The following is a 27755-nucleotide window of genomic DNA, read 5'->3' as shown; positions in this document are numbered from 1 at the left end:
AAATTAAGATGGCGGGAACACACTGGCTTTTCAAAAGTATACAAAAACATCTCCATTTAAGCCATCTTAGTTTTGAAGTAACTTGCACTTTTCTTTGGACTGAGTTATGTGCTGCCTGGATCCAGCAAAATTCATCCTATCATGTTTCCTCCTGTATTTATTCCACCCAGTTAAACCTTCATCAAAGGTAATTTGATTCATCTCTATATTTGACTTATTAGAAGAAAACTGCAGCCCTCCATGTTGGTTAGGAAAGAGGAGTTACCAATTAGATGCATTGATTACATTTTAAGATTATTGTAAATCTTGATGCAATAATGAAATTTCAGCAGCAAATACTGAGGAATGTATCTCACTAAGGTATAAATGGATCTGCCCACTTTTTTTCTTATACATTTTCCTGCTGTGGACTAAATCATACATACATTAATGGAGAGAGAGAGAGAGAGAGAGAGAGAGAGAGAGAGAGAGAGAGAGAGAGAGAGAGAGAGAGAGAGTTGATTAGAGAGAGAAAACGATATTGTTGTGGATATTTGTTTTGAAAAATTGATTGCATACTGACCGCGATAATTTAAGGAAGAGAGGTGGAGAGGATTATTGGTAATAAGGAGAGAGAGAGAGAGAGAGAGAGAGAGAGAGAGAGAGAGAGAGAGAGAGAGAGAGAGAGAGAGAGAGAGAGAGAGAGAGAGAGAGAGAGAGAGAGAGACTTTCACACTTTATTGTTAATCTGGTCTCTTCTGTCGCTTGGTACCTCAAAGCTGACAGCTATAAGGCCCACTTACAAAGCTTTAAAAGTAAAAACCCCTATAGCATCAATTTTTTTGTTTTGCCAGATTTCATGGCCCGAAGGAATTGAAGACTGCTAACCGTACGTCGATTATTTATTTCACTCCAATTTTAGACCACTACAGAAATAGGAATTTTGTGCCTCTAAAGTAAAAACAAAACGTTGCTTGAAAACTGAAAAATAGGTTTGATACTACAAAGATATTTGCTGTAATTTATTTCTCCTTGTAATCATTAGTCTTGACCCAATACAAAAGCTACCAATGTGTCTCCTTTGCATACAAAAACTAAGTTCCTATGTCAGTTGTCCTTACGCTATATAAAATTTTTTAAACATTAAATGTCGGCCGTGGTGTGATCACGGTCCAGACGCTGATAACTGACCACCCCTCTTTCTAGAGAAAAATAAACCTTTTTCCACCATATCACAAAAATTATATATATAAAAAAGGACTACTTCAAGATAAAACCCATAATTATATAAAAAGAAAAAAAAAGAAAAGAAAAAACCAAAAGGCTTACAATGTGACCATCGCACACTTTCTTACACACTGATGGGTTACACATCCTAATACTAAAATAAACTTTTATATATTTTTTTTCATCTTGGGAAATCAGGTACAGATATATATATTTGTATACATATATACCGTATATATAAAGGTAATGCCTTTTGACACACTCGTAGTAAATCCCACTTCACGTAAAAACAGTCACAAAAGGGAAAACTAGGTTCTTTATGACTACATTTCAAGAGGAAATCCATTATTAAAGTCGCCATAGGCTTGATATTGAAGCGAGAAGAAAGGCAGCATCAGCTGATGCACCATAACAACAATTCTGCTGCAAATATACATCAATTACTCAAGTTAAATATATATAAATATATAATGTATATAAATAACCCAGTAACAAGCATTCACATCAAAAAGAACTTCAATATCAAACCCATCAACTGGTACCTAAGACAGTAATTCCTAATTAACAAAATTTCAAATGCAATTAACAAAAAATTATAACATCCGCCTAAAAGCTAATGACCAATGATATGGATGAAACAAAATATTAATGATATCCATTACAACAAAGAAAAAAAAATCTGTTTGGCCTGTAACATCCCCTAACGCACAGAACTGGCTCCACCATATATAAGAGGAAAAGACTAACGTATCTGGCAGTGAACGACCGCTTTGTTACCTTCCCTCGTTTTGTACCACAACTTAAAAAGAAAGTTTTCTCCAGAATGACGTGACACTTTTAGAGTAAATCATAACAAATTAAAATAGCCTCTTCACATACTGTATGTCAGGAAAAAAAAAAAACCCTCCGATACCACTTGAGCAACTGTACACAAACTCTTAATCGGATTAAATAAAAATATTCCATATATATATTGCGAGTGGCACACCCTCCTTCACGTTGTCTTGGTCCTTGGTGTTCTCTCTAGTAGATGGGCTAGAGCGCACATCCTGCAAAGGAAAATCCTACTGTTGTTAAGACATTTAACACAAGAACAGTCAAATTTCTGGACTTCATGAGTTGACACGAAAATAATTTGCAACCAAATTGGGAGAATAAAATTTTAGTCAGGAAGCACTGAAACTATGGGCCACAGGAGGGAAAAATGTAAGCAGTAACCTCCTATGCTGCCACAACATATCAGCAAAACTGCTGACACAGTACTAATATTTCTAGAAAAATATCAAAAGTGAATACTGTATTCAGGTATTATGCCGAGGAGCTTACTCTGGGAACGCATAAGTGTTGCTTTACAGAATGAGTACGGAGGTTCCTCAAATGCTACAAAACCTTTCCTTTGTTTCAAGTTAATATTTTCAATTACAGGTAGTTTTACACCTGCAATAACATTCAGTTGCTATGGATGCAAGTATAAAGTAACATACAAATTCACAGAAGCAATGATTTGGAAAAGACTTACATTTAGGGGTGTTGCACTTGAAGCACTGATCTCGGGAGGCAAAGTTGTGGAACTGGCAGCTATTGCATTCCCAGTCCCCTGGACGCATGTTGTTCCTATCCATTCCACCACCACCACCACCACCGCCGCCACCAACTGATCGTCCACCTTCTATAAATATAGAAAAATTTTTAATCATACAGTAACCACAGTGAGCAACATTCAACAAACACATTAATACAATCATCAAATACAAGAATAGTAATATACTGACATGAATTCATATCCAAGTTTTCTATTTAATCTTTCTCAATTCTATTGTCACCTTCATCTGCTTAACCTTTCAGCATTATACAGAAGGTCAAACATTCATCACTCAAAATATCTCCCACGAATGGGTTAGACCTAACTGCAAAATAAGGCATCAACGCTGGAAAGCAAACCTAATATCAGTAACCATACATACAATTTATTCACAAAACCAGCAGAATAAAAGTATCAACAAACACTACATATATACATTAAACACAATTATAATACGGGTTACAGACCGAGAAGAGCCTTTAAGCTCAGAGGTCTGGTTAAACTAATCTTTTATCCTATCCTATCCTATATAGTTCAGGCAGATAATCATCATTGCAATACAGTAACCAGGCAACAAATGAGTTAACATCTAACATTGTAAAGCTTGGGTAAAGCAATTGGAAAGATGGCAGGTCAAACAATGCACATGGGACTAAAGGAGTACTGTTACTTGATGATTCAGCAGAAACATTACTGTGTGCTATAGAATAATGAAAATTCAAATCACATAATAGAGTACCACCAAATGTTCAGAATGTCTTAGTTCATTTTCTTATGCCAACATAGAGCACCACCAAATGTTCGGAATGTCTTGGCTCATTTTCTCATGTCAAAAACTTGTTTAAAATAATTTATTCCATGGGAATTTGGTTGTACAGTACCTGACACCTATAGAATGATCCGAGAACACTGAACCCCAAACTGAGTATATGGAAAGAACAATGAAAGGTTCAGTACTAGGAATGAAAAAGGTTGCAACTAGTGTGTGTGGGGGGAGGGAGGGAGGGTGTTGCCACGGACTAAGAACTCTTGGAGAACCAAGAAGACCCTTCAAGGGAGAGGAGGAGGAGTCTGAAGCCAGCTCAAACCTGATTAATATAAAAATTGATGAGTTCAAATTATAGCATTACTACAATCCTGCCGGCCCCCAACACCATTTTTCAAGGGAGCGCGAGTTTTGTAAGCTGAAGCTCTAAGACTGGAAACAACTGTGAAGCTTGCCTATATCTGAACTCATTCCAGCACGTACAGGACTGCAGGAAAAGTGGGAAGGTAGAGAGAAGATAATCACACCATGTTGAGCAACAACCACCAGTCTCAAAAGGAAAGTTATCTATGGGCTTGTGGGCAACAACCCATCTACAGAATGAGGTAAAGGTGGTCTACTGTCTTCCCCGACACCTGCCCTTATTGCCTGTCACAGAAAAGTTGCTCCAAAATGCAATGGATCTTCCCACATCATAGTACACTTGGCAAAACCTTAAAGATACAGTTTTCTTCAATCTCCAAATACACATTGCTCAATAATGCCACACCTGACAACTTTGAAAAGTGGGTGGAGCTTCAAAGTAACTGTTTGTTCTTTGCTGGATTAAAACACCAACGTTAAACCTTAGAAATTCTGTAGCAGTCCTAAAATCATTGATACGTACTTGAATGAGAGAGAGAGAGAGAAAGTATTGGTGGACTTGTGATGGGAAAAGAGGGCGAGAGTGATGAGTTGGTGCGTGGATACCAGTGCTGGGTGGTAGGCATAACAAAATCGTGCTACATTATACGAGATAAAATCTTAAGTGACAACAGTATTCAAATTAATTCTCTAAGAAATTCATACCACAGTCTTGATTTGACTTGACAATTACTGTAACATTCCAAAATTGTAAAAAGGTGGAAAATTCAACCACTGACTATGGTCACTCTTACTTTCATGATACTATAATCTTTCATTAAATCATTAACAAAAGGCTGTGGAGTGAAAATATTTAATGACAAATACCTCAATATCCAATGCATAGGGTTTGAAAGGTTTATTGTGTGCAAAATTTTAAGATGTAATGGGAGATCTTTCAGTTTCGTGGCAAATTATACAGCCATGTTAGCTGTGTAGGCTACCTCCGAACTGTTTGTAATGAAACACGGATAGCAAATCTTCCAGTTGACAAGCTATTTTAACCATGACAAAGATTTCCTTTTTCTGATAGCTTCATAAACATCTGGCATCCGATCCAAGTCAACATCGTCATCAGTGTGAAAGCCATTATACCAATACCCACGAACTTGCGCTTTCTCACCAGAAGTCCTCCAGCTCTTCACATCCTAAGAACGCTCTTGCATATTTAACTAGATATGTTCAACCTACATTGGCCGTCACAACATTTATTATAAGCTTTGAAATAAAAACAAATTTGTAGAAACTGAAATAGTTATCATTACCACATATGATGGTGCAGTAACATTCCCGTTCATAAATGAAAATGAGTAAATATGCAGTATGATCATCATGATATGGAGTAACACAACCAGCTAGTCGACACCATCTTTCAATACTCTAACAAATCCATCAGCAATTCCAATTATACTTCCTACATGCATGGTGTTTTCAAGTATCTGAACATTTTTGTTTTGCAGATTTAATGTAATTTGTATTGTATTTTCAGTCTAAAGTAAATTTACCAAGATTATGTTTTTGGAGAGAGAGAGAGAGAGAGAGAGAGAGAGAGAGAGGAGAGAGAGAGAGAGACGAGAGAGAGAGAGAGAGAGAGAGAGTGAGAGAGCTGAAAACTGTATCAACCCTTGTGTTGCTGATAGTATATCTGTAAATTTTGTCGCAAGTTTGTTTGATTCCAGCACACAAAGTCAGAACAACAGAACAAAAAGGGTGTCCCTGAACAGAAGTCGTTTCTTGTGCTTGTTGGTACTAGCAAGGAGGCATCAACACTAACTTATGATACAGAGTCCCTTTTAGGTAATACCTCACAGCTCATACAGGTTATACAAGCATCTCACCAGGGTTACTATCAACAAGGTCCCAAATGAGCAAGAATGACATATTCCCAACACTCCAAGTGCAAGTCAAGACACAAAAGACCATGCATTTTGGAAAATGAGTCACAATATGAGAGTGAAATCTGTTTATGGCACCAGCAAGGCATCTCTACAAGGAGAGCCTGCAGATCAAGAAACCACTTGACATAGGGCCACCAACAAGGATCTACCAGTCATTCTAAGGCCCAGTGAGATCGACACATGGGGAATTAGTTGAAAACCAGTGTCCCTAAAAAGAAAACCTTTCCACCACTCAAGTACCTACTACTGTACTTGGCCCTGGCAACCAAGCTGGCATGCCCAAACATTCCTTCTGTCTTGAATGTGCCTAGCGGACAGAGGTTGGCAGGAGCACAACAATATGTCATTTGATGACAGCCATAGAAAAAGTTCTCCCTGATGGCAGGAAAGTGCAGCCTTTTCCCCTCCTCGCGCACATACCACTGGTTAACTATCTATTTACTAAGTTTCAACAAGATTCAAACTTGCACAAATGAATATCCTACATAAAATGAGAATGGTTTGCATTCTAAAGGATTTTTTTTTCTTTAGGGAAAATTATGCTAAATTACCTTATTCTATTATATGAACATTTCTCACACCACTGACAAATGGTGATCCAAGAAATGTGAACAATAAAGCTGGAACACGACGACTAGTTTTACATTGTGCAAACATGACTGGATTAATACTATGTACACTAATTTGGTTCTGATTCTATTCTGACCAATCTTCATTGCTAGACAAGGATACACAACCTTAAGAGCCAAAACCTATACACCAATACAAACCTCACTCAAGAATCTAACATCAAAATACTAGCTATACTAATATTAGAAGTCCTCTTTAAAAAAAAAAATTGTTTATAAGATTATACTGAAATTTGCTCAAAAATGAGTTTGTGCAGCAGAATATCTTCTTATTCATTTTATAGTGCAGCAGGTAAGTAGAAAAATACTTCAGTTACTGATACCAGCATGAAATCTGGCACAAGTGCTCATTTTAAATCCCATTTGAAAAATCTGGTTGTCCATACAAAATTTCAATATGGCCACCACTTTTCAAGAAGGCTGCTAGTTGTTCCAATTTCTGCAACTTTGAGTAAATCATCACTGATATAAATCCATCAATCATTATTCAGATAATAATGTCTTCCTGGCTAGAAGAGTTAATTGAAGATATCACCAGAGCTCCTACTACTATTGTGATAATGATGGCATACAAATTGGCTACCATGAAACATTTTGCTTGATAACTCTGTAACTAAGAAAGATAAGAGATATGAAGTTTTTATCTATGCCTACATTTATGAGGCCAGAGAATCTGTTCCTAGCATTTCTATTGGGCTATTATCAATATTACACCTATGAAAGGGAACCCAAACTGCTACTTTAAAGTATACAAGCACAAGACTATATGATAACAGTATCTCATCTGTTTGAGCTATCTCAATGTCTTTTTTTTAAGGCTGAAATGAATGCAAGGTTTTGAAGATGCATGGTGTGTAACAATTCTCACTCAGATGCATCGGAAGCATCATTTGCAACGTTATAGTTACACCTCACATCTGCAGCTACACAAAGCTGTGCATGTAACCCCAAGCCTGTAACATTTGCACCTGCCACAGCAACCAGACTTGCAGCCACATTTTATATGCTGTTCACATCTTTCCAGTCTTTGCAAATCTTTTACTAAACCCATTCAGCTGGACTTCTGGGCTGGTGTGGAATTGCCTGGCCCCCTACACAACCTGCCTGATATGCTGAACGTATGGAGTGTTGAAGCAGAGCTGCTCTGGTTGGAGGGATGGCTTCATATGGTCTCTGCATACTGGCAACCATGTCAAGTCTGGCCTCATCCACACAGTCGACAGTGCTTGATCTGTCATGCATGCGGACCACAACCGTCCAGAATCTTCAAATTAACATCTTCGACAGTTGATGGGTACTTGCTGAGTTTGGGAAAAACCGGAGTGGCCTCAGGAAAAAAATGTCCCACGTCTGCCATGATGTTTTCTTTCCTCTATTTCTAAAGGCTGAGATGCATCACAACCTGTGAATGCATGAAAGAACAGCATGCCTTTTGCCTTCTCTTGGCCAACACTGCTGTTCAGGTTGTTAATGCATATCCTGGACTGATGATCCAGAATATGCTTCCTCAGCATCTTTGCTACTTCAGCATTCAGAAGTGTAGCAGTTGTCAGATGACTGAGATAGGGATAAAACTACACCTTCCTGCAAGGCAAGTCACATGCTTCTTCCTTTTTTGTGTACTAATTCAGGGATTCATGGTGGTTCTTCACTGTGACACTCTTCTTTCCCAAGATTTCTAAGATGGGACCTCTACCTACTGTGAAGGCCCGACATACAAGATGGTATTTCAGCTCTTGCACAATTTCATCACCTACACCTAGTTTTGCCAATAATTTACCATCATTAAATGTCTGAGAAAACTCACGTAGTCTCCTGTTGAGATTCATGCTCATTACTCATCAAAGACCTGATGCACGCGCCACATTTTCACAAAACATGCATGCTTCATTGTAACGACTCATTCGACGCTGTTTAGCATGCTTTTCTGTGGTTCAATACCTTCAACTGTAGATCTTCACTTTCTTGCACAATAAAGGTTAGCATTATTAAACATGCCCCTTAGAGCTATTGTGGTATTTTGCCATGATTTGTCATGGTGTTGCCTCTAAGCGACAGCCTTCATCCAGCCTTGCTGGGTCAAAGTTAAGAGGCATTTCACCAATCTCCTGGAACAATGGCACATTAGCTGAAATCATTATGTGACCATGTTCAGGATTATGATATACAGGGTCCAAGGGTGATGTTACCACCTTAATCTGACATACACACTGATGTATGGAATATGACTAGGTTCAATCACCCTACACCTAGCCCAATCATTCACCCAGAGCCATTCAAGTCCCGTGGTGATCTGTACACCATCCTATAAGTACATGAACGAGCCATGTAAAGGCCCACTTACCCTTGACTCAGCTCACCCAAGAAGAAGAAGAAGAAATTAGACTTTATTTGAGAAACCTCTTATTTTAAAAATTTATGATGTTATTAATTGAAAAATCTTTGCTTCCAGCAAGACTACTCATCATTTTTGAATTCCATAGATAAATTGTTCTTTGGTGGGTCCATCTTGGGCACTCCATAAATAAATGCTGTACTGTCAGGGGTGTTGACATCTGTTACACTTTATTGGGTCAGCATGTGGTGTTGACATTATGTGACCACGCGAGAATTGTGTTTGTCTTATAAGGAGCCTTGTTAGGTTTGTTTATATGGTGTTTTTACGTTGCATGGAACCAGTGGTTATTCAGCAACGGGACCAACAGCTTTACGTGACTCCCGAACCACGTCGAGAGTGAACTTCTATCACCAGAAATACACATCTCTCACTCCTCAATGGAATGGCCGAAGAGTCGAAACTGCGACCACCGAGGTACGAAGCAAACACCAAACCAACCACGCCACTGAGGCACTCGAGAGCCTTGTTAGGATGACCTCTTTTGATCTTTCCTCCTATGAGGATGTCCTCCATGCATACACTTCAGTTTTTGTTTTCAAGTTTATTTGTTGTTGGCACTGAGGCCCATTCTCTTTTCCAATCCTGGTAAATCAATGGTTTAACCGATGTTATCCAGTCTGACACTGGGGCATGTGTAATTGTTGGAGGGATAGTGCAGGCTAATTTGGCAGCTGAGTCTGCATTTTCATTTCCTTTTGTTCCCACGTGTGCTGGGATCCAACATATTTCTATTGATAATCCTGATTTGAGGAGTTGATGAATTTTTATTTGTATTTCCTGCACTATTTGGTTTACTGATTTATACTGTCTTATAGCATCTATTGCGCTGCATGAGTCACTGAAAATAACAGACACTTGCTTTTGCCACAGATATCATATTAAGAGCCATTTGTATGACTGTGACTTCAGCAGGAAAGACTGATGATATTAAAGGTAGGCTTTTTTTTTTTTTTTTTTTTTTTTTTTTTATATGCAGATGCTCCTACTCCAACATTATTTTTGGAGTCGTCTGTATATACCATAAATTCATTTCCTTTTCTTCTAATGTGCTCCAAAGCATGTTGGCGGTACATTTCTGTACTTGTCATTTGCTTTTTTAAGTAGGTAAGACAGGGAGGTACAAATCTTTAATCGTTTTAAGATCCGCGGTGGTGGCAATTCCATTGGTGGTTGGAAAATTGGATCTACGCTATGCAAGTTCAATATGCATTTAGCTCTTTTTGGGAAAGAGCTAGTGCTATTAAGTTTTGTTACTGGATTACAGTTTTGAAAGCAGTCAGGTGCAGGAGACGATCCCACTTGCAGTGAAAGACCTCTTTGTATTTTATCAAATTACGGTGATGTTTCAAGGGCAACACACCTGCCTCTACCAGAAGCGAGTTTGTTGGGGACGATCGGAATGCTCCTGTGCACAATTGCATGCCTTCATGGTGCACTGCATAGAGCGTTTTTAATGCTGTCTGAGGTGGATGAATATATTGGACAGCAGTAATCTATTATGGATAAGACTGTTGCCTTATACAATATATCATTAATAAAATGTCTCGCTTTGCTCCCCAATTAGTGTGCAACAACTTTTTCAATATGGCAAGGGCTTTGATGCCACACACACATATATATATATAATATACATATACGTATATGTATATTGATATAGGGCTATTACACAGCATTTGGGACATTAAATTACACTAAAGTAAAGCTAGGTACAACACAAGTAAAGCAAGATTAGCTAATACTGAACTCTAGGCATTTACACAGAAGTGAAGTCTCCAATGTGCCCTGGATGTGCACAGACATTCACTCTTTTAAAATAAGACTAAAGATAAAACTTGCAAACCATTATATTGAACAGGACATTTTCCCATGCCTGCTGAATCATGAGATGCAATTATTTAAGGTTTTTGGCTGCCACATTGGATGCCATCTCTCTTTGAAATCTTTAACAGAAAAAATTTTAACTTTTGCTTGGGAACTGACTAAAATATGTATATAACCAAAACCACAAATACATCAAAATGCAACCACAGACACAAGTCCCATGTTAAAACCGTGATAGTGGCCACCTTGAAAAATAGCAGCCATTTTGGAATTTTGAGTGAACACCCAGTAATTTTCAAAAAGTGGCCTATGGAGAGGATATGTACCAAATTTCATGCTTGTATCATTAACCGAAATATTTTAGTGAAAAAATTATTTTATCTGCTGCACTATCAGGTGACTAAGTGTACAGTACATACTTGTCCCAGTGAAAACCTTACCTTATATCAACTTTTCAAAAGGGTAAAGTGCAAGCAACCAAATCTACAATAAAAATAAATTCACCTGGACACTCAAAACTTCCAAGTGAATTCCATTTTCATACAAAATGTGGACATTCAAGCTCTGAGGACAAAACACAACTACATTCTTGCTAATGATGTGCAAATGTTGGTACCATAAGAACTGGAAGTCATGGGGAAAAAATAATGGAATACGGTGTGCTAAAGATAACTAACAAGTTTAAAAGCAGCTACAATTGCTTAGGAATGGCAGGTTACTATGGCTTTTGAATACAATACCAAAATCAAGTTGTCACACTAGCCGTAGCTGGCAACATGGAATCTAAAGCATGACCAACTACACTGAAGGCTAGTTGGCAATGATAGCCTTTACATAACAAAATGGCAGGCAAATATAGTTCAGTCCAGACACAAATGGTAAGGATAACAAGATCTCAACACTTATATAAAGTTGCAGGCACACAAGATATTTCAAGATGCTAACATGAAAATTGGTTGCAATATTCGTGATGCAACTTTCTCTCACTCCTTATACAAGTTGTCTGTTGTTTGCCAGCAGACTGACCATTACTCAATCACTACTAGACCTTAAAAGGTTTTCTTGCAGCAGCAGCAGCAAGACACTGGGGAATGAGGGAATTGTAGCCCGCAAGTTTTCCACGATATGATATTGTGCTCATGAGACGAACGAGCAATTATCCTCATTAAATTAATCCCACTTCATTTTTTTAAATGAAGTTTATTGGACGTATTATAAATTTAAAATCTTAAGGATATAAAGAAAGTTTATAATCAAATAAGTGTGATGTTTCAAAAGCCATTTGCCTGGCTGTAACACATGTTGTGTTAATCTTCATTACTGTGCTTAGGTGGTTTATGCTACACTCTAAACTTTAAATGAACTTCACACACCATTAAATAATGACCTGACCATATATGCTACTTGCTTAGTCAATAATATTCAATGGTTTGCATATTCAATTCAGCAGTGAGGGGAGGGCTCTGGGTGTTGCCCTTAAGCCCATCGATTCTTTTTTATAGTTTGGGAGAAATATTCCATGCTCAGTCTGTCCTCAGGTCAACACACATCTCCACGTACCTCTGGGGATCCTGCACTTCAAGCAGTAATCCCTGTGCGAGAAGTTGGAAAACTGGCAACTGGGGCAATCCCATTCCCCAGGCCTGCTGCCACCGCGAGGACTAGAGTAACGATCACCGCCACCACCCCCTGCAACATGATCAGCTCAAACACTAATGCATGGCAATGTTCAGTTGCTTCAAAGCACGCAGTTTCGGTGCCACCTTTAGGTTTACTTTAGTCTAAATCTAAATTTAAACATCTTACTCAGAATATTGGACTTCAGACGACGTTCCATAAATTTAATAAGGATTTAAATAATTATGACATGTCTCCAGTTATTTCAAATACATCACTATGCATATTGAAGAAACCTTAAACACTAGAATAATTATATTTCCTCGCTGTAGAGATCCTTATAAGATTTTGAAGCCTTTTACTGAATAAACGATTTTCCCGAGGGTGAAATTTTCGACGAAGTTCTGTATGCAAACCCTTTAAGAACACGATGAAATACTTTTTGAGTTCTCAGATACAGGCAATACTTTCTATGCCGCCGGATTTTTCCCAAACAAACTTCATGTGCTTTATGCAAAAATTACCTTATAACCTTCAGGTATATTAGGTCCAGTCACCACAATGGCTACAACACAGCAGTACACAGAACCAGCCATCTTGTTCATGCACAGTCAAGCATACACTTCAACACATATCGAGGACCCTGTGTTATGTTATGGTCATTTACAAGCCCTTGATTGGGTGATGATCAAATCAAATTTCTGACCCCAAGGATTTGAGTTAAAGGGTGGGCAGTCACTGGACAAAGAAACTGGAAAGGAAAGTGAGGCAGGTACAAGGAATGGACAAAACATGAGTCCGTAACACAGCCAAGAGCCTTGTGGACATTACAAGGGCCCTTCCAAAAATTTTGTGAGGAACAAATGGGAAGCTGCAAGCAGTTTCTAACTATACTGTAAACAGTTAACACTTTGCTTCTTCATACTTGAATAAGAAACCCAGAATGAAACACCTATATTGCAGTGTCCTTCACTACTTTATTTTTTCTGCCTGATATCCCAAAACTATGTATCTAGGAAATAGCTGCTCTTATTTTCCTATAATGCTCTCTGGTCAGGACACATTAAGGAAATTACTTGCCTCCCTTGACTGACCTGAATACAATAAAACCAAAGTAAGTGTTAACCACTTTCTTACACCTGTGGACTCTGTGGGTGCTCCTTGGTAGTATGTATAAGCATGGTGTATTTCCTTGATGTAAACTTACACCTCTAAGTAAATTTTGCATATCTTTGCACATCCTTGTTCCCTTGTCAATACGTTAACCCTGCTGTGTAACTCCAAATCACCTATAATTTCTAATTCATGCAACTAAAGATTGTGTTAATGGCAAAATTTGGGGAAAATACGCTGCTATTACACAAAATATTCTACAACTGTTGGCACCTATCACGCATAATCAGACACCATACATTTCAGCTTGTTGGAGAAAAGGGCATCTTTAATGAGCACAAGACTTGAAGGCTATTGACAGAAAGATTTTGTACATTTTCCTCAAATAATACAAATCTAAATAAGAAAAATAAAAGTTAAAAAACACTACTACCAATAATGACTAGTGTGACAGACTGCCCATCACGAAACCCATACTGTAGCTGTATAGACGTTGTGGTTCAAGAGTGCCGTGTTGTTATGTTGGAATAAGCATGTAAAAATACTTGCATCCACACACTCCTTTTCCTTGCAAGACACAACAGAAAACTTACCCCTTGGAGAATTGCACTTGTAGCACATGCCCCTCGACGAGAAATTGTGGAACTGACACTTGGGACAGGCCCAGTCTCCAGGGCGCATTTCGCGCATTCCACCACCCACACGTCCTCCAGATCCAAACCCATCAGAATCTTCAAAGTAAAAATTACAAGTAAGAAAATTTTTCTCATGAGCAAAAATCCAATCATCATACAACCTGGCTTTCTTTAAATTCCTCAAAATTGTGTAACAAAAATGATATTGTTATTTTACAATAAAGTTTTGTACATACTTACCTGGCAGACATATACTTAGCTTACGTCTCTGACGTCACGACAGAATTCAAAACTCGCGGCTAACGCGACAGGTAGGTCAGGTGATCTACCTTACCCGCCGCTGGGAGGCGGGTGTAAGAACCATCATACCTTTCTTGCCAGATTTTTTCTCTCTTATACCTGTCTCCTGAGGGGAGGCTGGGCGGGCCATCAATCGTATATGTCTGCCAGGTAAGTATGTACAAAACTTTATTGTAAAATAACAATATCATTTTTGTACATGAACTTTCCTGTCAGACATATACTTAGCTGATTGACACCCTTGGTGGAGGGTACAAGACAGAAAATAACAAAGAAAAGGTAAACAACACCTGTTGTAGGATAAACATAACCTTGGTTCTTACCTGTTTAGGCTGAAGACTTCATAGATACTGTCTATTAGTCTGCATAGCCATAAGAGCTACAGCGAGGGCGTGACCTACAGCTGAAAAGACTCTTTGGGTCTACTAACGGGACTTGATATCCGCTTACTTAGTAGAATCCAAGTCGGATCATGTCAATGGGGGTTCGCCCTCTTCTATGACAGAACCTGTCCACTACCAACGCAGGGAGCTTCAAACCAAATCCGATCACCTAACCAAACTAACGTTATTAGCATTACGAAACGAAAGAAGATGCCTACCTGCATCATTTTTCATACAACCATATGAACTCAATTACCAAAAAAAAAAAAACAAGGGAAAAAACTACTAAGGATATGTTCCAGCTCCCTGCCCCAGCACCGAATCCGCCGATACGTACGGGCCTAACGCGAAGCACTCGTCATACGTAATACTGACGTCTTTTAGGTAGTGGTTGGCGAATACTGAATTACATCTCCAGAATGTAGTTTTCATCAGATTCTGAAGAGACATATTCTTCTTAAAGGCCAAGGAAGTGGCAATTGCTCTCACTTCATGAGCCTTGACTTTTAGGAGCTTGAAATGTTCTTCATTACAAGATCTATGTGCTTCTTTCACAACACTTCTAATGAAGAAAGACAGCGCATTTTTCGACAATGGTCTGCTGGGGTCCTTTACAGAGCACCATAGTCTGTCCTCAATGCCCTTAAGGGTTTTCTTCTTCTGAAGGTAGTATTTTAAACTCCTAACAGGGCAAAGAGTTCTTTCAGGTTCTTCCCCTACTAGGGCAGATAAACCACGAACCTCAAAGTTCCTTGGCCAAGGATTTGAGGGGTTCTCATTTTTTGCTAAAAACGAAGGAAGGAAGGAACAAACCACGGAATCTCCTTTGAAACCTACCCTTCCTTCTAGGGCATGAATCTCACTAACCCTTTTAGCAGATGCTAAAGCCATGAGAAAGAGAGCTTTCCTCGTGAGATCTTTGAAGGAGGCTAAATGTGGTGGTTCAAACCTAGCGGACCTCAGAAAACGAAGAACCACATCCAGATTCCAACTTGGAACTTCGTTCGAAGTTTTCTTGGAAGATTCAAAAGATCTTAATAGATCATGAAGATCTTTGTATTTGAAAGATCTAAATTCCTATGTCTGAACACCGCAGCCAGCATGCTACGGTATCCTTTGATAGTAGATACTGCCAAACCGCATTTTTCTCTGAGGAAAACTAGGAAATCTGCTATCTGAGTCACAGAGGTACTGGAAGAGGAAACCTTCTGGTTCCTGCACCAACGGCGAAAGACGTCCCACTTCGACTGGTAGACTTTAAGGGTCGAAGGTCTTCTAGCCGAGGCGATAGCCTTAGCAGCTTTTGTCGAAAACCCCTTCGCTCTGACAAGACTTTTGACAGTCGAAAGCCAGTCAGATTGAGAGCGGGGAGGTTTCTGTGATACCTGTCGAAGTGGGGTTGTTTGAGCAAATCTTGTCTTTGTGGAAGTGCTCTTGGAAAGTCCACCAACCATTCCAGTACCTCTGTGAACCAATCTTGGGCGGGCCAGAACGGAGCTACTAGCGTCATTCTTGTTCCTCTCCGAGATAGCAAATTTCTTGAGGGTTTGTCCTAGTACTTTGAAGGGGGGAAAGGCGTAGACGTCTAGCCCTGTCCAATCTAGGAGAAACGCATCCACTGAAACTGCTCCTGGGTCTGAGATCGGGGAGCAGTAAAGTTCGATTCTTGCGTTCTTTGCTGTTGCAAAGAAGATCGATGTGAGGTCTGCCCCATCTTCTCCACAGGTCTTGGCATACTTCTGAGTGGAGGTCCACTCGGAAGGCAGGAGTTGATTCTTCCTGCTCAGGAGATCGGCCCTGACGTTCCTTTCTCCCTGTACGAATCTGGTGAGAAGACTGATCTTCCTTGTTTGAGACCACAGCAGAAGATCCCTTGCTGTTTCGTACAGGGAGAAGGAGTGCGTCCCCCCCTGTTTCTTGATGTACGCCAAGGCTGTTGTGTTGTCCGAATTGACCTGCACTACTGCATTTCGGACGTGGGGTTCGAAGGCTTTCAATGCCATCCAGACTGCCATCAACTCTTTCTTGTTGATGTGCCAGGACACCTGATCCCCCTTCCAGGTGCCTGACACTTCTCTTGTCCCGAGTGTCGCTCCCCAACCTGCCTCCGATGCGTCGGAAAACAACACATGGCTGGGGTTCGGCATGTAGAGAGACATTCCTTCCACAAATCGAAGTGGGTCGTTCCACCACCGAAGGTCTCTCTTGATTTCTCTTGAGATCTTGAAGGAGAACTCCAGATCTAGGGAGAGACGCCTCCAGTTCTGGTATAGGAAGAACTGTAGAGGCCTGAGATGCAACCTCTAGAGAAACGAATTGCTCCAGCGAGGAGAGTGTCCCCAGCAGACTCATCCACTCCCTCGCTGTGCATGCATCTTTCTCTAGGAAGGTCGTTATTTTCTCGTAGCAACGAGCTATCCTCTCTGGCGACGGAAAAAGCCCGAAAAGCCAGAGAAGCTATCGAATCCCCAGATATCCTCTCTTGACTGGGGATTAATTGAGACTTCTGGAAGTTCACCAGAAGTCCCAGCGAACTTGCCAATGTAAGGGTCTTTTGAAGGTCCTCCAGACATCTTTCTTGAGACTCTGCTCTGATTAGCCAGTCGTCGAGATAAAGCGACACCCTCACTCCCTCCAAATGTAGCCACTGCGCCACGTTTTTCATTAACCCCGTGAAAACTTGGGGTGCAGTTGATAGGCCGAAGCACAAGGCCTTGAATTGGAAGATGTTTCCTCCCATCATGAATCGTAGATACTTCCGTGAAGAAGGATGGATCGGCACATGAAAGTAAGCGTCCTGAAGGTCTAGAGACACCATCCAGTCCCCTGGACGAAGAGCCGCTAACACTGAGGAAGTTGTCTCAATGGCGAACTTCCTCTTTTCCACAAAGACGTTCAGGGCGCTTACATCCAACACCGGTCTCCATCCTCCTGAGTTCTTCGGAACTAGGAAAAAGTCTGTTGTAAAAGCCCGCAGAGCGGGGATCTTTCACTAGTTCTATAGCCTCCTTCTCTAGCATGAGATCTACTGCTAGAGAAAGGGCTTGATTCATGATGGGGTCCTTGTACTTGGCTACCAACTCCCTCGGAGTTGTCGTCAATGGTGGTCTTGACGAGAAGGGAATGAGGTATCCTTTGCTGACAATCGATAGGGACCAATTGTCTGCCCTTTGTGGGCCCAGACGTCGGCAAATTTCAGTAGTCTGGCACCCACTGATGTCTGGAGTCCTTGACCGCTATTTCTTCCCTCTGACTGACTTAGAGAAGGTTTTTACCTCTCTTAAAAGGTCTAGTCCCTCTGGTTGCAGAACCTCTGACAGCGGGTCCTCCTCGAAAGGGCTCCTGTCTCAGAGGAGTCTCTTTCTTGGTCTTGGGTTGGAAGACAGAGCGAGGTTTCCTGGCCGCCTGGGCTAACATGTCCTGAGTAGCCTTAGCTGAAAGGGCACTCGAGACATCTTGGATAATTTTTCTTGGGGGAACAGAAGAGGAGAGAGTTGAGCATACAAGAGCGAGGCCCTTTGTGCATGAGACACTGCCTTCGTGAGAAACGAACAGTAGACCGACCGTTTCTTCAAGCACTCCAGCTCCAAACAGTGAGGAGACTTCACTCGATCCGTCTCTCACTGCTTTATCCATGCAAGTGAGTACACAGTTAAGATCTTCAGGAGACAGAGCATCTGGGGTCTTGGTCTTATTAGCCAGCACACCTAAAGACCAATCAAGGAAGTTGAAAACTTCCAGGACTCGGAACATTCCCTTCAGTAAGTGGTCAAGTTCGTTCATTCCCCACGTAGTCTTGGCGGACAAGAGGGCGGAACGACGAGCAGCATCCACTAATGAAGAGAAGTCCGAGTCCGCAGACGAAGGGAGAGCGAGGCCTAAAGGTTCTCCCGATTCGTACCAGAATCCCAATCTGCCGGTCAGTTTAGACGGAGGGAAAGAAAAAAACCGTCTTCCCTTTCTCTTCCTTCGAAAGGAGCCATTCCCAAAACCTCTCCAGCGCCTTCTTCATGGAAACAGTAGGTTTCATCCTTACACAAGACGAAACCTTCGACGTCTTCGAAGTGGAGAATAACGAAAGAGGAGAAGGGGGAGCCACAGGAGAAAGGATATCTCCAAACTCTTGCAGGAGTACTCTGTTAGTTTCTTATAGGAGGAAACTGAGGCGTCTTTTGGTCCTTCTTCTTCTGAGGGGTCCTGTTCCTCCTGAGCCGAAGAGCCCTCCTGATCCTTAGAGGCGCGACTATTCTTAAAGGAGTCTCTAGAGGCAGTTAGACGTATACGTCTTGGAGACAATGCTTCAGGCAAGTGTCTACTTGCAACATCCTTCTTGTCTGGAGGAGTGCGTTTCCCAGATCCTTGAAGCCTAATAGGAGTCAGGCGGCAGTCAGGTGCAGAGCGTCTGTTTTGAAGAAGAAATTCTATCAGGCTCTTGGCGCCTATCCAAAGGAGAGCGGCTACCAGGCGAACGGCGCCTGCCATACGAAAAGCGCCTACCAGGCTCTTGGCGCCTGAACCGAGGCGAGAGAATCTCTGGCGACGAGCGCCTACTAGGTGAGCGCCTACCAGGGGAGAAGCGCCTGCTAGGCTCTCGGCGCCTGACTCGAGGCGAGTAAAAGTCAGGAGAAGAGCGCCTGCCAGGCGAAACGCGCCTAACAAGCTCTTGACGCCTGTCCAGCGAAAGGCGCCTGTCCGATTTAGGGCGCTTGTCAACCGGAGAGTGGAGGCGAGACGAGGAGCGGCTACGAGGTGAGTAGTGCCTACTAGGCTCTTGGCGCCTGTCAAGGGGAGCGATCCTGTCCCTCGAGAAGAGCGTCTGTAGGGTGAGGATCTCCTACGCGCAGTTTGCTCCTTGTCTGAAGGAGAAACTTGTCTGTCAGGCGAATGTCGCTTAGACGCAGATGTGATCTTGTCCGAAGCAGAAAGCCTCCTGCGAGAATCCGAACGCACAGGTGAGCGCGCCTCTTCCGTCGAAAAGCGAGAGTCAGGAGAGGGGAGCCTGGACTTCTTTACAGGAAGCGAGACGTCCTTCCTGCGACGAGAAGACACGCAAAGAGAGCCAGCCAGAGCCGAAATCTGCGCCTGAAGGTTAGCCAACACCCTTGCAGGAGAATTCACAAACTCGTGAACAGGAGAAGAGGCTCGATCTCCGCTCGGTGAACGATACTCCTGAGATCTCTTACGCTTCTTCGCTTCCACCTCAGGCTCTTCCGAAAAAACTTCAGGGCTGGAAGGGCGGGCGCAGGGAGCGTTCCAGGCTCTCTTCGAAGGGCGCGAGGCTTCCGAAGAGCTCCATCCTCTTTTAGGAGAAGGCGAAGGCGACGACGAGAAGCACTGGCGCAAAATTTCTCTTGGAGCGATCCAAGGTAGCCTGGGAACGATCAACAGGAACTACCGAGGGGACGCCTGACCGTTGGGGATGCTCCCTAACCTTCCTGCGGCTTTCGACTTTCCTCCTCCACTGGGACTGGGAGTCTGGAAGAGGTCGGCCTGGAAGCATTAGGGAGCCGATCAGACGCACCCTCCACTGCACTGGGTTCACTGCACAAATCACTATTGGAATCACTCTTACCTTCTAGTTGCTTGATTTTCCTCTCCATACTGCGAATGGTGGCTTTCATTGAGGCCACTTCCGAAGGCGCATCTTCGGCTTCGGTGCAGGGAGCAGGAGCTGAAACTGACAAAGGAGCTACTTCTAAAATAGGATTATCTACATCCAACTCGCTAATACGAGATCTACTACTGCTCCTGGAAGAAGCTTTCCTAACTTTATCCTTTTCAAGCTTCCTCAAGTAGGAAGACAAAGACTTCCATTCATCCTCATTCAGCTTTTCACATTCATTACAAGGGTTATTAAAGGTGTCATTCATTCCCTCTACACTTCAAACATACCGTGTGAGGGTCTACCGCAGCTTTCGGTAGCCTCACCTTACACTCAGTCATACAACAAACTCTAACATAGCAGTTTTCTTAGTATCAACATCAGACATCATGAATCCAAGAAAATCCAAAGAAAAATCCAAAGAAAAGTCCAATAACTGTCCACAAATCGCGAATGCCAGGCCAAAAGATCGGGTACTTCACCAAAAGTCCGTTAGTAAACAATCCAGGGCGAAAACGAGAAAAGAATCCAACTGTCAAGAGGTACCGCACAACAGGTGTGGTCGACACCGACGACAGAAAAAATCTGACAAGAAAGGTATGATGGTTCTTACACCCGCCTCCCAGCGGCGGGTAAGGTAGATCACCTGACCTACCTGTCGCGTTAGCCGCGAGTTTTGAATTCTGTCGTGACGTCAGAGACGTAAGCTAAGTATATGTCTGCCAGGAAAGTTCATGTACAAAAGTTATAAACTATACCTGTATATCCCACAGTATAATTCAACATTTACTATTTACCTACTGACCAATACACAATATTAGCAAGTGACAATGATGGTTATTACCAGCCCAAGCCAAGTGAGAGTCTACACCCATAATACTTACTAGGTAACAAAGAATGTGACTATTTTAAAAACGAGATTATGGAGAAATACTCAAATTATGGTTATCCCAGAGGCTTAGAAGATTTTATTTCATAATGGTTAATAACTATACCCAAGAAAAACTCAATTGTCTGAAAGAAAGAAAATCTACATTTAAAGCACAATCAATTTCTTCCAAACTACCTTTACGACAAAGAAGCCAAAACTTTAAAAGACAATTCAGAGGTCAGTCATTATACAAAAGAGGGTCATAACATAAGAGGACGAGAACTTGAAAGCCAACTTTAGGTACAGAAACTTGCTATTACCTGTATGAAGTAACAATTTTACTGTATAACTCCCCCCATTACTTGGCTTAACTGGGAACACAGGGTCCCTGAAATAAGGCAAAACTCCCATTACCATGTATCATGGTCCCAATTGCTTGTCTGTTGTGCTTTACCATAAGTAATGTGATAAACATCACCACCAACAACTAGACGGCTATCACAATGAAATAAACTTTGCAATGTATGTATTGAGTACCTTGTATCTTGGCTTTTACAATACGTCCTCTACTATGGCTTGCTTTGCAAGATTTTTACTGGGTCACAACTCGGTGATAAAATCTTGTGGGCATCCTCTGGGGAAAACTAAGCTTTGCTCTTTTCATGTGAAGTTAAAATATTTTTGCACAAGCTAAATGAAAAAAATTTAGGGCAACCTAGCATACACTTAGTTATAAAAAAAACTCCCCCCAACAATAAACACACAATCTACATTATATAACAGGCATTATGGCAAGGGATGTAGGGAAAGAACTGTATGAAGTACAAGACAGAAAGTCATCAAGAATAAAATTTCTGATGCCCATTTTCTCTATTTCACAAGCATCACTTACCTTTAGGTGTTCTGCACTTGAAACACATTGATCGCGATGCAAAGTTCAAGAACTGACAGTTTGGACAGTCCCAATCGCCAGGCTTGCTGTTAATCGAGCGACTTCCTGAGTATCGGTCTCGGCTACCAGAATCCTGATCGGAGTATCTGTCTGGCCACCTACCGCCTGGATAATTGGAATGAGAGAATTACAAAGGGTAAATCTGGAAAAGCTGAATTGTAAATTGTATAGGTCAATTCTAAACTTGGTAGTACACTACAGGTTACAAGGAACAAACCACCAAGGACTAGCAGCAGGACAAAACAGTTTTGAATCTACACTCAATCAAACCACTGTGGAAAAACTCACCACCCCAATCGTCACGTCCTCTTGAATCATCCATATCTGAAAAAAAGAAAACGTAATTTAACCATGATGCAAATGTGATGTGACACTTGACAAAAATACAAGAGATGTACTTTAATGGAAATCTGGAACTAAATGTAAACATGCAACAAGAAGGCTGTGTTTGAAGAATATATCATGACCTTCAATTGCTTTCACATAAAAGTAACAGAACAGGTGTACGTAAAATTTGCACTGAACAGGTGTACGTAAAATTTGCACTAACTAATTAGTATATGTACAAAAAGATAGTAGAGCAAACATCTAAATAGATTTTTTTCAGAGACTATAGCAAAATCTGAATAAAATCATGAAACAAAATTACTCCAATCAAAAGAAGCATTGTTAATTCACATTTACTGTATACACAGGATTAACGTTGACAAATTTTCATTTTTTTTTTTTTTTAACAAAGATCCATATCAAATGACTTGAGAGTTTAGTGATTTACATCTTTATTGTATTCCACGTTACATTTCATCTTTATACACCAAAATGATATTCTTATAATAAAAATAGATTTTGTATACAGTAGTACCTCGAGATACGAAAGGCTCAACTTACGAAAAACTTGAGATACGAAAGCCAATACGAAAAATTTAACGGCTCTACATACAAAAAGTTTTAAAGATATGAAAGGTTTCTGAAAGTCCAAGATTCGCCCGGATAACAATTTTGAAAATCGCGCCGCGTGCCGCCATCTTAGTACTAATAGACTCGCCACCATCCTCCTGCTCTCCCATTGGTTCCTGATGCTAGTCGCGGCCATGAAATCCTTCTCTCCTATTGGCCAGCGTCCCTCCCATCATGCATCTACTATGTACACGTGGTGGCGTGGCTCGGCCACTCGGTACCAGCATTGTTATAGTACGCACGCGGTATTCGATTTCAGGATCGTCAATGTGTACATATTAAAAAAAAAAAGTGACCAAGATCTCTCTCATGGGATAACTGGAAACTTTGCAAGGTTGGTAGAATCTCCACTCCCTGCTGAACAGAGGGTGTAGACCAATCATTTACAACATGCATACCAGTAGTACGTATAATCAAGGCACCTCAGTTCATGTTGAAGGTCAGCAGCTGAACATTCAGTACCCAAATCAGTTGCAGAGAGAGCATTTGGTTGAACAGGGTTTCGATGGACACCAGGGCCAACAGAGTCATGAGGTGGGTAATATATTATATATAAAAAAAACCTACGTAAAAAAAAGTTAAAAATAAAAAAACAAGAGAAAAACGGCAGAAATTAAAACAGCTTTTCATAAAGTGCAATCATTTGTAGAAGACAGCCCCCGAAAAGGCTCACACAGGAACATTGTGTAAAGTAGGCAGAAGCAATCTTCCTTGGATAGTTATGTATGTAGTACGTACGTATATTTTTTAAAGTGTACGTACGTACATATGTACAAAAAAAAGGCAGAAATTAAAGCCGCTTTTCATAAAGTGCAATCATTTGTAGAAGACACCCCCAGAAAAGGCTCCCACAGGAACATTGTGAAAAGTAGGCAGAAGCAATCTTCCTTGGATAGTTACGTATGTACGTAGCCTCACTCGAAAGGTAAGCTTCCACATTTTACGTTACAATAATAATATTTCTTGTATACTAATATTCACTTCATTTACAGGTTTTGCATTTTTATTCCTAATTTAGGTATTGAATGGTCCAAACTGTTGTAGTATTTCATTGTTTATAGGTCAATTTAGCTTTATTATGAAATTTACTGGGGTGTTTTTGGAGGGCTTGGAACGGATTAGCCATTTTACATGTAAAATGTGGTCCAAGATACGAAAACCTCATGATATGAAGGGCGCCTCGGAACGGATTAATTTCGTATCTCGAGGTACTACTGTATATATGTACTCGACAGCAGCCTAAATTCAAATTTTGCGGGTAGCACTTCGATGGCTCAGTGTAGGTATAGTGTGCCCTCCCCCTACGACAATACTAGGAACAACTTAGGTAATCACGTCCTTCTGTTTCATGCATAATGTCCATCACAGAGGGGACATGGGTGGTTCTGGTTATATAATTACTGGACAAGTATATACAAAGTTTAATTTTGTAAAAAATACTTTTGTATATGTGACTTACCCAGTGATTACGTAACTGATTCCACATTGAATGGAGGTGGGATCATGGACATATTCTACTCCAAAGCATTAAAACATGTTATGAATTTGAAATAGAAAAGTTGCTAATTGTTCTTATCAATTAACGAGAGCTATACAGATGAATACTGCCTCTGGTTGGTGCTTATTTGAACTCGTAGCGGTGTGGCAGTAATGCCAAAGGTCACCTCCTACTTAAGGGGAACTTTGTAGCGAAGGGAACGCTCCTATGGCTAGCAAGTATGATATGTCCAACCCTTGTCCTGGGTGCAGCACCACCAGAAAACACTGACATATATATATAAAATAGCATTTCATATATTCAGATATGTATTGAAAATTAACGTAAATGTATATACATTTATGCTCTAAAATAAGATAAAGATCAAAAAGTAGTTTTCCTATATTTAGTCTCAAAGCCAATCCGACTCTAAAATAAATCTGATATTTACAAATAATCGATTACTCAATAAGAAAACATTAGTAGAATTAGAATGATCAGGAATTCATAGTAATCAAATTCAATAACCAATTACGCATCAGGTCGTAATAATTAACGGGCAACATACGTGAAGCCTAATCCTTTTAAGTAAATAAATTAAAAGGTTTTGGGATAAAAGAATAGATAACATTCTAGTATTACTTTAAGGTAATCATTACCTTAAAGCTTAAGATGAGCCTATGTCATGTGAACAATCACGGGTGTAAAAAGATTGTTCTAAGGTAACCGTTACTGGCACGGTGTCTTGCTAATAGCTCATGGCCGGTAAACAAATTCTAAAAAGTTTGGCCTAAAGGAATGACGTAACATCAAGATTAGTTACTAGGGGCAATTCTTAACCGACCACTTCATTAAGCCCGGTAAGTAAAAAGATGTATGCAGAAGAATTTTATCTACTTGAACAGAGATCCATTCAAAAATGATATTGTTAGAATACAATAAAGTTTTGTACATACTTACCCGGCAGATATATACTTAGCTTATGTCTCTGACGTCCGACAGAAATTCGAATTTCGCGGCACACGCTGCAGGTAGGTCAGGTGATCTACCCCCCTGCCGCTGGGTGGCAGGAATAGGAACCGTTCCCGTTCTAGAACCAGATTTTCTCTTCCACCTGTCTCCTGAGGGGAGGCTGGGTGGGCCATTCATCGTATATATCTGCCGGGTAAGTATGTACAAAACTTTATTGTATTCTAACAATATCATTTTTGTACATGCAACTTCCCCGGCAGATATATACTTTGCTGATTGACACCCTTGGTGGTGGGTAAGAGACAACTATTTACTGAATAGACAGGTAAACAACATACGTTGTAGGTAATAAATAAATAAAACCTTGGTTCCTACTTGTTCAGGTGGAAGATTCCATGGCTAATGCCTAGGAATCTGCTTCGCCTCAAGAGCCTCAGCGAGGATGTGACCTATGGCTAAGAGTTCTTGTGGGTCTGTCGATGGGGTCTTATCCATTTACTCGACAGAGCCTCTTACATGACAATATGCCTATGCCTAGTGGCATAATTAAGGAGCACAACACCGATCCCGATCACCTGATCCTAACACGAGGGTTAGTGCTTAAGTTGAAAAGAGTTATCCCCAAACTCCTTTCAAACAACCCAAAGAAAAAACACGACGTTAACTAAAATTTAACTCACTAGTTAAGGATCAGTATCGGCTCCCTATCCCAGCAATGTATCCGCAGACAGTATCAACCAAGAGAGAAGGATCTCTCGTAGGTTATCTTGACATCCTTCGGATATGGGAAGTCAACACAGAGTTGCATCTCCCGTATGTGACAGCTAATATGTCCTTATGACATATTGTTAAGGAAAGAACAAGAATACAGAAAAGCTCGCACTTCATGCACTTTTAATTCTCAGCTGTTTGAAGGAATCATCAATGCACTTGTCAAGTGCTTAGGAGATCACATTGTCTCAAAGAAGGCCAGGGCATTCTTTGATATAGATCTCTTCTGGGTGAAGCCTGGAGCCTGGCTAGCGCCTCGCGCCTGGCTGGAGCCTTGCGCCTAAATGGCGCCTAGAGCCTGGCTGGAGCCTTGCGCCTCGCGCCTGGCTGGCGCCTGATTGGCTCCTCCCTCCTGGCTAGCGCCTCGCGCCTGGCTGGAGCCTTGCGTCTGGCTGGCGCCTTGCTCCTGGAGCTTGGCAGAAGACTTCATGATTACTGTCTATGAGTCTGCATGCCTCAAGAGTTTCAGCGAGGTAGGGACCTATGACTGACAAACCCTTCTGGATCATGTCAATGGGGCTAGCCCGCTTACACGACAGAGCCTTCTCGGATCGTGCCAATGGGGGCTGACCCACTTACATGGCAGAGCCTTACCTGTATCATATCAATGGGGACTAGCCCTCTTACATGACAGAGCTTTAGGTTTCTCTTTACTGGAAGGAGCCTTGCGCCTGGATGGATCCTCAATCCTGACTGGAGCCTAGCCTTGAAGGAGCCTGGCACCTGGATGGCGCCTGGCTGGCTTCTAGAGCCTGGCTGGCTCCTAGAGCCTGGCTGGCGCCTCGCGCCTGGCTTGGCTCCTCGCGCCTGGCTTGGCTGCTCCACACTTGCTGGAGCTTCGAGCTTGGAAGAGTCTCTAGGCTGTCTGGCGATGTCCACATCGGACACTCTTGTATCTGTCCGATTGTTTGCCTCTGGCGCATTTGCGCCAGGTTGGAGGCCCGCTCCTTCTCAGTATCCGGCCATGACAGAGTTCCTTGGAACTGTCCGCCTCTGGCGTTTTTCGCCTGTATTGGCATTTGGCGCTTGGCTGGCGCTACATTGTCCGAGAGTCCTGAACAACCACAGAGTTTATCAGGAGACTGGAGAAGGGTGGAAGAAATTCTTCCCCTTTGAGCTTTTGGCCCCTGGCAAGGGGAGGTGATTTTAGTCAGCTACACCCAGTAGACGACAGGATATCTAACAATACGAGAGAGAAGTCTCTTCCTCCGAGGAGGATCCTTCGTGAACACTTCTTTTGCTAACGAGATCTCTTCTTACATGTTGATGAGGTTCCTCGTTGCAGAATCTTCCCTATCCTTGCCCGAAGGAAGGGAAGGAGTCTGGAAGTCGAAGGAGAGACTGAGCTGAAATTGGGCGGAACCCTGATTTCTAGCTCTTATTGTATTCTTCTGAATACCTTC

General features: G+C 41.5%; 1 protein-coding gene across 3 annotated transcripts in view; it reads right to left on the bottom strand.

The window, feature by feature from the left end:
- Positions 1 to 988: 988 nt before the first annotated feature.
- Positions 989 to 27755, bottom strand: part of LOC135209165 (RNA-binding protein cabeza-like) — a 47726-nt gene continuing 20959 nt past the window's right edge. For 2 of the 3 annotated variants that reach the window (XM_064241832.1, XM_064241831.1), the window contains exons 2-7: positions 22464 to 22499; positions 22116 to 22280; positions 14026 to 14163; positions 12263 to 12391; positions 2726 to 2875; positions 989 to 2255 (exon numbers count right to left, since the gene is read on the bottom strand). In XM_064241832.1, coding sequence (XP_064097902.1) covers positions 2254 to 2255; positions 2726 to 2875; positions 12263 to 12391; positions 14026 to 14163; positions 22116 to 22280; positions 22464 to 22497 — 618 coding nt within the window. In that variant the 5' untranslated portion in view covers positions 22498 to 22499 and the 3' untranslated portion in view covers positions 989 to 2253. The remainder of the gene's footprint in view (positions 2256 to 2725; positions 2876 to 12262; positions 12392 to 14025; positions 14164 to 22115; positions 22281 to 22463; positions 22500 to 27755) is intronic. The other variant, XM_064241833.1, reaches the window with a different exon arrangement.

Source organism: Macrobrachium nipponense, chromosome 37, assembly GCF_015104395.2.
Source record: "Macrobrachium nipponense isolate FS-2020 chromosome 37, ASM1510439v2, whole genome shotgun sequence".
Lineage (NCBI taxonomy): Eukaryota > Metazoa > Arthropoda > Malacostraca > Decapoda > Palaemonidae > Macrobrachium > Macrobrachium nipponense.
The sequence above is the reverse complement of the archived record's forward strand: the minus strand, read 5'-3'. Positions and strand labels throughout refer to the sequence as shown.